General features: G+C 30.8%; 2 protein-coding genes across 5 annotated transcripts; one reads left to right on the forward strand and one right to left on the reverse strand.

The window, feature by feature from the left end:
- Positions 1 to 49: 49 nt before the first annotated feature.
- Positions 50 to 5,251, forward strand: LOC123714633 (methyltransferase-like protein 25B). 2 transcript variants are annotated; one of them, XM_045668986.1, is made up of 6 exons: positions 50 to 464; positions 588 to 1,030; positions 1,255 to 1,657; positions 2,000 to 2,109; positions 4,253 to 4,440; positions 5,123 to 5,251. In XM_045668986.1, the coding sequence occupies exons 1-6, from the start codon at positions 369 to 371 to the stop codon at positions 5,212 to 5,214; spliced, it is 1,332 nt and encodes a 443-aa protein (XP_045524942.1). In that variant the 5' UTR covers positions 50 to 368; the 3' UTR covers positions 5,215 to 5,251. The 2 variants fall into 2 exon arrangements, with proteins under 2 accessions (XP_045524942.1, XP_045524943.1); XM_045668987.1 differs by lacking the exon at positions 588 to 1,030 and having other exon boundaries at positions 382 to 464.
- Positions 5,252 to 6,539: 1,288 nt separating this feature from the next.
- Positions 6,540 to 12,759, reverse strand: LOC123714504 (peptidyl-alpha-hydroxyglycine alpha-amidating lyase 1-like). 3 transcript variants are annotated; one of them, XM_045668773.1, is made up of 9 exons: positions 12,584 to 12,759; positions 12,421 to 12,508; positions 12,031 to 12,268; positions 11,403 to 11,531; positions 11,112 to 11,263; positions 10,523 to 10,720; positions 9,893 to 10,171; positions 9,176 to 9,310; positions 6,540 to 6,766 (listed from the first exon to the last, which is right to left on the reverse strand). In XM_045668773.1, exons 1-9 carry the CDS (start codon positions 12,659 to 12,661, stop codon positions 6,615 to 6,617), a joined length of 1,449 nt encoding a protein of 482 aa, XP_045524729.1. In that variant the 5' UTR covers positions 12,662 to 12,759; the 3' UTR covers positions 6,540 to 6,614. The 3 variants fall into 3 exon arrangements, with proteins under 3 accessions (XP_045524729.1, XP_045524730.1, XP_045524731.1); XM_045668774.1 differs by lacking the exons at positions 6,540 to 6,766; positions 9,176 to 9,310 and adding an exon at positions 9,317 to 9,581; XM_045668775.1 differs by lacking the exons at positions 6,540 to 6,766; positions 9,176 to 9,310 and adding an exon at positions 9,621 to 9,819.
- Positions 12,760 to 13,129: the final 370 nt, after the last annotated feature.

A 13,129-nucleotide genomic window follows, 5' to 3' on the forward strand; every position in this document is an offset into this window, starting at 1 on the left:
TCTTCAACTATTTATTCTGTGCTCATTTCGTATTATCTTGATCTGTGTTCTGTGTGTATCTGTGTATGAATTACTAGTTTAAATTGATAAATTATCAAAATCAAAACAATACATACGACAACGAAATCGTTTCTTACTGTGAGAAATGTGTCTAATATGTGGTGAAGTTCACGTTATTGGAGATAACAATACATTTTTCATATTTGCTTACACCTTACAAAAATTAAAAAGTCAATAAACGAATATTATGTGACTGTTATTTGAATCTAGTAATATAAAACTTAAATCCGAATTTAGTATACCTATAATTAATAATTAATTACTTTGACATTTTTTTTAATTATTATAAATTTGGATACATAGGAATTATGAATAATTCTTACCAAGATTCCGTTAAGACTGTTATTATTGCATCTTTAAAGGTGTTGAAATGTTATAGATGGCTGCTGGATTTGTATGTTCTGGTAAGTATATACTAAATACTTCAATTGAATACACATTTTTGTATGGTATTTTGTACCTAAATATCTATACTATCTTTGGGTTAGGAACTTCTTATTATTTGTCTTATTTTAATATTGTTTCAGGATTTCTTTATTGATAATCATTGGAGAATGTTACCTAATTCATGGCAAGACAGCTTTTATGATATTGATCCCAAAGCTCTTGGGCATATTTTAATGGGAGTACCAACAAACCTAATGCTTCCATTATCATTTCTTGCTCTCTTAAAAACTTTAAATGTTTTATGTTTACCAAGGCAGAGTACATATAAAAGCTCAAACAATGTGTCTTTCTTATCTGATAACTCAAAGTTCAGGAATTTATTTCTTAAACATGTTAAGCTCAAGAAAAGACATGAGATAAGTTTAATGGCTAGTGTAGTACACAATGTAGCCTTAAACAGTAGTTGTAATTCAGTCATTGACTTTGGTTCTGGTCTAGGCCATCTAGTACGAATGCTGTCTTATAATTATGCTCTGCATACTGTTGGAATTGAATGCCAATATAAATTGACTGATGATGCTAGGTCAGTATTGGTATGTATGTATGTATGGCCTTAATTAATATTATATCTTTTTGTAAACTTATTTGTTTTCTAATAATATTAAATAATTAATAGGAATAAATTTCTTGTATTTGTTTATTCATTCCTATTTCAGGTACAAGATTAACTATTAATAATTGTTTCAAAAACAATAAACCTATTCTAAAAGCAAAAAATAATTTGAATTGTTATACCTTATGTTCCAGAAAATTGGACTTAGAACTGGAATACACAGCAAAAAAGTATTTTGATGAAGAAAAAGTTAAACTTTTACCAAGGCCAATACACTGTAATGAAACCTTGTCCACTGCGGATCAACTAGAAAAGCTTGCTATATCATCAAGTATAAACAATCATGGGTTGATAGGGTTACATCCATGTGGTGATCTTGGGCCGCTATTAATGAAATATTTTGCGCAATATGACAGTGCAAAATTTATATGCCTTGTTGGTTGTTGTTACATGAAGTTAAGTGACACAGGTTACCCGATGAGCCAGTTTGTTAGCAGGCATGATAATAGATTGTCATATCCTGCGAGAGAAATAGCCTGTCATGCAATTGAAGCTTACTGTGATAAGCTTTGCAAGGGTGATTATAATCACTTGAAGGTTTGTGTTTATTTATTAGTATTATTATTATGAGTAAAAGTCCATTTCACAATCATCAAATACTTTTATGTGCTTGAGAGCAATGCATACCTCTTAATTATATGACATGTGTTAGCTGGTTTACAAGCATTTTTGACGGAACTAACATATTCATTCATCGATTCTTCGATGTGCCGACTGTCTTTCAATATAGTTTCAAATCATTTTAGCAAGAAAAGCAAATAGTGTCCAAATAACGGAAGTGATAAAAAATTTATAGTTAGTAAAGTAAACCTTACATCAAATACAGATGGATTATATGTCATGAAGTTTAATTTATCCTAATAGATAAATTTGACTTAGGTACACGCATTTCGTGCCGCCCTAGAGAAGATGTTGGTTGACTACGATCCGAAGTTAAAGCATTCCCCAATTAGAAGTGTCAAACATACAGACAATATGGCATTTGAAAGGTAAGGCAAATCGAAAATAATATTAGTCACTGTCATGAAAAAAAATTGTTTCGATTTAGTTTTAAAAAAGTCATTGTTAGTGATTGGTTAACAACAAACAACCAAAATAGCTATGATTTGCTCATGTGGTAGACTTTTATAATGGCAATCATTTTACGTTTAGGAATGTTAAGGACCACGTCTGACACTATGGTAGCGCTGCGTTGTCTATTGACAGCCCCATTAAAATTTAAATATCATTAGCTCGTATCTGCCTTTAAAGGCCCATTTAGATGAAGAGAGTTTCTCGCACGTTTTGGTGCGATAAATCGTACGCGACTACCGCCAGTAATAATCGCCATAACATTATCGTATCAAAATGGTTACACACTAAATTCTTGGCCACGGTTATGTCATACGAGAATCTCTGTTTACACATCGACTTTTTAGTAAGAAGATTCTTAATTACCAATATAAGCGATCTGATATGATATTTTTTTGTTTATGCCAGTATCGTACAAATCGGTTTGAACCGTTTTGAGTGCGAGATGTTTTATTCGAGTTTAGTCATTACTAGGCTATTGGTCTCGAAAATGACACAAAAATCTATTAAATTGATATGATTGATTGTCGATAATATTAAGTAAATTAATTTCATAGAAGTTACGAATATTTGTGGAACACGGAAAATAAAAATTATAAAAACCGTGATGCGAAAAATGCAGCTTTTAATGCAATTACGAGAGAATTGTGTGTTGAGAGATTTGGTCCCAAAAAATTAATGCAATAATTTAAAATATTAAAAGTCAGTATTTACAAGAAAAATCATCTTTAGGGATTGGAGCTGGGGCTAAAAGTAAAATTGTTTGGACAAATATATAAGAAAATCCTCAGAATTTCGTACAACTATCAAAATTGTTTAGCCACCATTTTTTAACCCAACATCTTTTTGCCGTTTCCGTTTAATTAATTATTAAAAGAGCAGATATAATTAAAACACCCTCACGCACTACACTCATGGTAGAACCTGGCATAAACCTCGAAATACGGTTATTGCTTTTGAAATTCTTCTTTACGCGGCCACAATAAACTTTCCATTTCGAGGCAATTCTCGCCAAAGTGGAAAAGTGAGAGGTGTGAATGTTTAGACGAAGAAACTTTTTTTTAACTTTCGATAATCGTACATTCGAGACGAGAAACAACTCTCCATCTAAATGGGCCTTTAGACTGATGTTTGGGAACCTTGTCAAAATTTAAAAAATCAAAAAGACAGGACTTGACTTTTTAAGTTTTTAATATTTAAAGATTTTTTCATAATGAAAAAATATGTATGAAATGCACGCTTGGCAGACCTGCTGTTTCTTTAAAAAACTTGAGAAATGGAATAAATTGTCGATTTAAGATGGCTAAAATTGGATTGAGATTGCATATTAATTTTGGGCGTAAGAGCGTTTCAAAACAAAGTGTGCCATATCGATTGCTCGGGTCTGCCTCTTTGACTTGTTTATATTGCTTATAAAAAATACATAGGGCTGACATCCAGGCCACTTATATTCCGAAAGCAGACCATTTGAATTTCATGAATGTTATTATTTTTTACTTCTTCATGTTTTTTTCTGATCGGAATTCATATTCGCAGATCAATAAAACTTTTAAAACAACAACAATATAGTCATCGTACAAATAATTGCATTAATTTGCCATAAAACCCGCTAAAATATATTAAGCTAATTAAATATACAACAAATTAAGGTACATTGTAACGTTTAGTTATATTTTATATATTTTATTCTCTATTCATAATCGGTTCAGTTAATCTGTAATACGACATTAATTGAATGTTAGGCGGTACGTATTTTTTTTCTAGGTACATGCCCTTCACATATAATTATCAAATTAATGTATACAAACTATTGTTAAAACTAATTTAAAGAGTAAGTAAGGAGTTTCTTGCCCATTACTCTCCTTATCAATCTTACAACACAACAACAAGTAATTTTTTAAATATTTTTTTTATCTTTAATTTTGACTTTCAATTGCGCCTTTTTAATAGTGAAATAAATGATTTTAGTTTGACTACAAAGGCCGCTACTTAAAAATAAATTAATTAGTAAATATGAACATTATATGCGGTTACATCACAGTTTTATTCATTTCAATTTAGTTACTGCGCTATTGCATTGGAGCGTCTATCTTTGCCGCCCGCGGCGTCATTAAACGCAGCGCGGTACGGCAACCTCGCACATATTCACTGGAAGCGAGTAGTCGTCCTCTACACGTTGCGTCTCGCTCTGGCACCGCTCGTTGAAACACTTATATTGTTGGATCGACTTTATTACATGATTGAACATGGTGAGATTTAAAAACATATTTATATAAACATTTCTTTAAACGTTAATTTATAATATGCTCATAATTTTGAATAAGTATGTCATTAGACCTTCTTGTATGAGGCAGCAGGGAATTTTGTTTTGAAAAAGAGAAAGTATTTTTTAATACATAACATTTATTAAAATTTTAATACACATTATACATTGCATATAATATATACGTTGCACACAATTCTATACATGATAATTAACTAAATGCTAAAACTTAATTGGCACAATACGTGTAATTAGTTAAATAAATATATACATATATATTTTGGATTCAATTGAAAATAATTAAGTTACGAGACATTATATTTTTTTATTAATCATTTGGTTTGAATTTTTATATCTTTTCAATATATTGTTATTTGTTTATTTTACTAACAAAAAATATTTTTTAAATGATGTACTCGACTGGAAGTTACATACTGACGATTTCGCTTTTTTTAACTTTAAAACTGAAGAAATAGATATTCAAAATTGGATTTATAAATTTCTTTAATTAAGCTGACAGCTTCTTAGTGCATATTCTGTCTTTTAACTTCACACTTTATATAAGGATAAAATATATAAATTATGTAGTTTGAATATGTAATATTTTATCAATTCTGCCAAGTAAAAACTTAACAAATATAAAAATATAATGTATTTTTTGGTTTCAGGTATTCACTGCGAGATACATGCAGTGTTTGATCCAAATATTTCTCCGAGGAATCACATAATGATTGGAAAAAAAATTAGCTTAAATGTATAATAAAGTTGTTTATAAAAATATTCTTTTTATTATACTTAAAAGTTAAATGTCATTAAAACCACACATGACACTTATTTTGGTGTTACACAGTTATGACTAAAATTGGTCAAGATCTGTCAAAAAATAATCTAAAATGATTACATGAATTCTACTATTATTTACCACTCAAGCATAAACCTACTAAAATTATTTTAAAACAAAACTAGGTAATAAATATTTAGACCTAAATATACTTTTCGGTATTTCTTATATAGAAAAATTTGGTGCGAAAAACTGATGTTGCCCAAATAGTGTGGTTTTTAATGTAATAGCCGAACTAAGAGTCGTATTTTTATCGTGAATTAATAACTCAATAAATTATTATATATTAGTTATTCATAAAAATTAAATCAGTCACATTCTACGCTTATAATAACAGTAATAATCTGTATCATCATAGATACGATTTGACTGCATAGGAAAAAATAAACGAGAATTTTATTTGAAGAGGCACAGAGCAATATAAAGATCTTTTTTGGTGAGACGGTTAGTGTGACCTTTTTAACAATAAAAAATCTTATATTAATCTGTAAACTGTTAAATAACGACTCTAGAGTACGGGGATAAGATATTTAAAGAAATTGATTACATTTTTTATAGAATATAGTGAAAATAGTAGAATGTGCATAGGACGAGATTAAAATTGACCGTAAGGAAATAGGAATATTATTTAATAAAACCTATCTAGAAGACGATTTTGATAATGGACAGTTTAACTTTATTTTTATTTGATTTAACAAATCTTAAGTATTACATTTTTTTATTATAAAGAGAATTTACCGTAAACCGCATTTTTATAGAACGAGCCGATAGTCAAGTCGAGCTGATACAGATAGATAGATATACAGTGGTCATAAAATAGAACGTGAACGTTCTATTAAAATTACTAGAAGCAAATAATTTTTATATAGCAACATTATTCTGTCACAGTGTATCTGTGGCTCATACTCTCCGATTAAGACATCGCACATATTTTAGCAAATAACAAACCAAAATTGACCTTCCAAGATCACTGAAATATCAAAAGATAAAACCTTTTTATTATGTTTAGCGTTTGTATTGTAACGGTCCATAGGATATTAATACGCATACTTACTACGAAGTTGGTCAAAGCAAACTTTAATGACAAGCACAACTTCTTTACTAGCCAAATGTTAAACATGATTGTGGGATAAAATTAAGAATATAGAACATAGATCCATGGATAGACTTGTCCGAAAAGTCCGGAACGTGTTGATAATAAATATAATATATAATGCTCAATTCATATCCACCACGGACTAACATTTAACGTTATTCCACCCTTAACCTTTGCCAAATCGTGTTACATATTTACAGTTTCTTTACCGTAGTCGATGTGATCACGCAGTGGCTGGAGCGGGTAGCATCGGAGCCGGTTCTTCATCAGAGTCATCTGAATGAACTCGTTGGAAACGTCGACGGTCAAGTAAACGACGTAACTTGAATTCTCCGTGTCCGTATTCCCAGCGCCGAAGCGAAACACCTTTGCGACCTGTTTTAGAATTATTACCCATTTCCCATCTTGTATTGGAAGCAATGCCTATTTCGCATTATTGAAAATTAATTATACTAACAGATTGTACATCTAACTGAACTGTACTATTCTATATAAAATAAACGGTACTAGTAAATATGACTTACACCTTAAAACAGCTCCAAATTTTTTGACAGCTGCACGCACGAAAAATCATGAATCATTGTCTCGTTACGCTCATTGTACGCATCTATCTCTCTTCCACTCGATTGGTCTATGCGTTCGAGGATTCACTTCTTTGTACCAATACAAAATAGTGATCATTCAATAAAAATGATTCAATTTTATTCATAAAAGTATGCAACCCCTCCATCACTATTTTGTTAGATGTTGTCACGTTAAACTAACGTCGGTAAAACGACTTTAGAGACAACCATTTCCTTTCAACATTTTTTTAGACCCACTGACCTCTGACACAATATCACGCATGTAATTTTTTTTTAAAAGTCCAATTTCAAGGGCCTTCTTAATATTACTTGGAGCAATACATACAAGTCGGAAAGAAAATAGAAATATGAATACGATAGAAAAATATTTGGAGCTGTTTTAATGTTGAGCCGTGATTCGATAAATTTACCAGCATTTTTTGGTAGTTACAGCCTAGTCTTTCTAAAAAATAAGGTACGTTTGCCTGACTGGGTGTTAGATCGTAGAACTTTACAACAATTATATTTTATGGTCGGTAGTCATATAACTAAAAGAAAAGACATTTAAGTAGCATACGCTATATCTAATTGATTATGAATATGAGATAATTTACGTTTATGGCAAGTACAAAGTTCTCTACAAGTTTAAAAAACATAAGTTAAAAAAATAAATCTAAAATTTGAATTCTACATTTAATGAAGTCTTTGTACTGTAAGTATTTTCGTATTCATAAGTAAACAATTCAGTAATTTATTGATCAGTGTTAGAGAACATACTGTGTGACAGCTGTACATGTATATGCATAGATTCCATATATTTGGAATCATATAACGATGCATGTTTGTGCTTTCGTTAATTCTAAATAGGCCATGGTGCGCTGATCAAGTTTTTCATAAGCATTTCATTTCGTTAAGGCATTTTTTGAGTTTCCTAAATAAATAAAATTGCGTGCATGCAAAAGGTGCAAAAAATAAAAATTCCAAAGCATCAGTCAATAAAATATATTTCGTTGTGTACCCACTACAACAATGATATAAACTATACATTAAGCATTTTTACTTAAACATAACGAATGTTTATTCGATTTTTATAAATGGTGTAATAAGTCAAACAAAATCAACATCTACACTTTGTATAGTCTGTTGAAAAAGTTGTTGACATTACAAAACCTTTTAATTCTTAGGTTTAAGGAAAATAAAATAAAATAATTTAGCATCATGACGCCATAAATTGTGATTACTCTACAGGATTTGTGACTTAATGTCATAAGAATTTTGACAAATGACATATACGCATCAACGGAATGTCTTAAATTGGATATAAAAAAATAATCTCGCAAAAAATATAGAATAAACAGATCAAATGTATGAGATGTATAAATAATATTTTTGAGCTCTAACACGAAATCAGCGTTATTGTACTGATTTAACTAAAACACTGATATTTTCATTACATCATAAAAATCGTAAACAAATAAATTAAAGCAATTGAATAAAGTTCTTCATAAGTAAGAGAAATCTAAACAAATAAATCATACCCACGCATAGTCGGGATAAACAATCAACAATGATTTTCATTTGCCGTAGAACTCTTTATAACTAATTTAAACAAAAAAAAAAACAATTCAAATACAGAGCATGCAAGCAAAATTGTGCATATTTCAACGAATTTTACAAACAAAAATAAAAATCATGTGTGTTGTATTATATTTATAAATTCGAGAAAACAATATTAAATTATACAGGAAAAAATAATACTTGGCAAGTTACTTAGGAATATAAAACAACTTTAATGCGTTTCTAACCCATAGACAATCTATGATAGGTGTGAACGAGACAAACGTATCTCTATCTGCTCACATTCCCTTACTTTTAAGTTAATATTAATAAAAAATGCCTCTAAATTATTAAGGTAAGTGCAGTCAGACGTAACGACGTAAATTTACGTTAAACATAAGCCTCATCATCTTATATACTCGTCGGAATTATCAAGTCATAAATTATTATCGTGAGCGCATTGGAAAGCCTTAAAAAGCATAATTATAGGTACGTTTTTCTTAAGTAAAAACCATGGTAATTAGGAAATTAGAATTCGTATTAAAGATATTGAAACCAATGACGCATAATTAAAATCTAAAATAATTCGAGTCCGTTTTAGCAAAATAGTAATTAAATCAGGGCATATCATCGTGTGGCGTGCATAAGAGTGGGTCTCTCTTACCGCGATTTCGTGCGTTGAGTAGAGCCAGCGCTGCGAGCGCCACAAGCGCTGCTCCCCCCGCGCCCAACGCCCCTCCTGCAGCCCCACCCCACCCCTCTAAAACCCCTTCGCCCGCTAACGCCACGCCACTCGCTTCTGTCACGTACAATTTTGAAAAATATAAACACTACAAAACACTAAAAAATGCGTGGCACTCTGTATCATATTGCGTGTCAACTAGGTACCGCTGACCAATAAACACACATTCTAACTTCCATATTGCAATGATTCTATAGATCTTGTTATCATCACTTGTCAGATTTAGGAAGGAGCATTTTCTCGTGCCAAAGAAAATATGACGCTAGAACTTGCAAATAAGTTTTACAATTCTTTGTGCGTGTTGTGGTGGTTGTGGCATTTCTAGTTCCTTATAAACGATTTCTATAATTAGAACTTTCAAATCCAATAGTAAATGACAATTAACACTACCGTATTTTTTTCTTTATGATGTAGTTCTATTTTTTCTAATAAGTATACATATATAACACGGCGGAAGTCGAAACCATAAATTCATATAGTTATAAACTAAGTTAAAAAGCATAGACTATAAACATTGTTTTAGTTAATTCACTTAAAACTTTCTAGATAGTTTCTAAACCATTTCTCTGTAAAACGATAAAACCATTTATATTATTTATATATTACAATTACCGATTAAAAAAATATAAACCTACTTACCAATAGTAGCCGTTGGCTTTGTATGTAATGTCCCATTTGGTTTCACCTCAACTTGTAAATTCCCTTTCAACCCGTCATCCACAAACTTGTACGCCTTATAAGGGTTAAGTTCGACTACGTAGACAGTACTGCCATCTGGGGTGACCGCGATATCGTGAGGATTATGGAAGGCAGAGCCGGGGGCAAAAGTCTGTATTAGACGTCCTGAGGTGTATTCTATGACATAGCCTCTAACTGGTATTCCCATTGAAGGCCCGTTTATTAAGTATAGTCGGCCGCCTGGAAAAGTAAGAATAAAAATATTGTATGAGTGAGTGCAACATATATTTTATATTGATACATTTAAAAATGTATAATGGAATGGTTATGGTATTTAATAATAATAATTAATTTATAAATTAATTAAAGGTAATTTTTTGAAGACAAAACCTATGCAGCACTCTGGGAATTTTGCTAACAAAAACAATACTACTACTAAGACTAGACTACTTCGTTTAACTATTTGTTAAATATGTACTTTAGTGAAAATATATAAATATACAATGTCAGAATAACACATTGGCATAATGCTAGTCAGAACAATTGTTTAGTTTATGTTCATCACAGACTATACATATTATACCCACTCACCCTGTATTGGAGAATATGCAACACTGAATATCCTAGGTCCGATCAGCCAATGAGAATATGAATGTATGTATGTTCCATTATCAGCTCTGAAGCAGGCGACTCTACCCCTTTCCCTGTCTGCAGTACATACAGCGTTTTGATCCTCAGCTATTGTTAATGCATGTGGAATGTAAAAAGTAAATGGTGTTTGACCGGACTCTGAAATACGGAATAGATTTTTAATGTTTATGCAAGAAGGTAGAATGTCTAAAAAAACTTTCATTTTATTTGTCTACTATTTTACATTGTTAAAAATATTTCCATAATGTCATACCAATTTTATTTTAATGTTTTATATCCATATTATATCGACAATTACTAAAACTAATTATATAACATTTATTGTTATAGGTATTTTGTGCCTCTTGTGAATTTAGTTTTATGCTATCTTCTCATTACACTCTATTTACATTCGCCCTCATGTCCTAATATTTGACAAACATTACGGATAGCCTAGAGGAAGGCCTTAACTACATTGGTTAATTACTAATTGATTGGGTATGCAAAGAAAGCCAACTGTAAAAATAATGAGTTCAAAAATTATACTTACGACGACCCCACTGTAATATCTTTGTCCCATCTGCAGCATACTTAATGATTCTTGTGTTGCAATATCCATCTGACACAAAGAAGTCCCCAGAAGAATGAACAGCAACAGCACTTGGCTTACAGAAATGTTTATCATCATTGCCTGGTACAAATCTGTCAAAGTAATAATTTTATTTGATTTTTGGGAAAAATCAATTTACTTAGGGACATTCATATTAAGGATTTTATCAGATTAAAAATTGGCTTTTGGTAAATAGAACATAATATCAAACTTATATTGTTTAGTGCCTACTTTTCTCCAAGTGTAATTACAGGTTTCTCTCTCTGATCTGGTGTAAATTTAAAAACTTGGTGTAGAGCCACATCAGTCACCCATACATTCCCTGCCGCATCCACTGTTATACCATGGGGTATGTAAAAACTGCAAATAGTAATTATTTTTGTAGGCTTCAGATATCAATATAATTTGAGCAGGGTTGGTGGACAGAATGTAAAATTACACCCAACTTTAACTTTAACTATTTGAGGAATTATTGTAAAGACAAGAAAATTTAAATAATATCCCACTAACCTAAGGACATACAAAGTCGTATTATACATACTTTAGTACACCTGAGATTATGACATACAAATCTGCTGTGATAAACATGCATGTACTTCTTAATAATTAGCACAAATGTGGTAATAAGAAGCAATGACTCATATCCATTCTTGTTTTTCCCCCAAGGGGAATTACTGTGCAGACAATTTTCTTTAAAGTTTAGTAAGTAATAAAAAAAATAAAAAAATGAATACCGATTATGTTAAATAATTATATATATATATATATATATGTATCTATATATCTATTGAGAACTTAGAGCCTATGTTTACTTGAAAAAAATTGTTTTTAGAGATAAATATTCATAAAATTTACTTACAGGTTTTCACCCCACATATCAACAAGCTCCCCAGTCTCATTAAAAACTAAAATAGTTGGGTGTGGAATTGGTGGTTCCCCTATAGATTGATAAACATTTCGATCAGAGAATGTGCGACTATCCCAGACATTCTTTGCTCTATGGAATATAAACACCCGGCCAGCATTATCTATTGATACTCCTGATACTTGGCCCATTTCCACAGCAGGATCTGGCCAATCAGTCACCAACTTTGGCACTGTAATTATTGTAATATTTAACCACTGAATTTTTCTTTTATGTAGACTAAGATTCATTAAATACATAATGAATTTTAAAATAGACAAAAAAATTCACCAGGAATTGCTTTAATTCATAATGTTGTAATAAAACTAAACTATATTTACTTACAGTGCTCTAACTTTCCAAGACCAGCATTTATTTTGGCATATTGTTGATTATCAAAGTAATTTCCTGAGAAATACCCCTCTTCTGGATACTAAAATTATAAATAAATATGTAAAATATGTACCGAGGAAATTTAGCCGAAAACTGATTTATAATAAATACTTACACGGCGAGAAGTAGCAAAATTTACAAAACATAATAATATCACTAAATCAACAACATGGCTCATATAGGTTTTAATCATGATAGATAATTGTTTTTTTTTGTTCAAATATAATCAAATAACACTAAGAAGTTAATAATAATCGAGAAAAACTAATACACTGATTCAAGATATCAGAATCATTCTAATTCGATTTAAAAACAGTTATTATAGTTTGACACTTGACACTATCAATTGTTAACTGACAGAAAGAAAACACTGATGACGTCATAGAAACAAGGCACCTGTGTATATAATAATTTTTTTAGTATAGGATATGACAGGTCTGGCGATAAATTCCCGACCAAAAAATATCTTAACTCAACTGCAGAAATATAACCCAAATAGTTTTTTTAAAGAAATTATGTACTTAGATTAAGTCTTTTACTCATTCTTACGCGTAATCGTAGGTTACGTAGGAAATATCTAGGAAACAATTAACCTATCTGATTGACTTTCGAGATTCGGAAGAATATTCCATACATTCCATTAAGTAAAGGTAATGTGTAG

Source organism: Pieris brassicae, chromosome 9, assembly GCF_905147105.1.
Source record: "Pieris brassicae chromosome 9, ilPieBrab1.1, whole genome shotgun sequence".
In the NCBI taxonomy this organism is placed as follows: Eukaryota; Metazoa; Arthropoda; class Insecta; order Lepidoptera; family Pieridae; genus Pieris; species Pieris brassicae.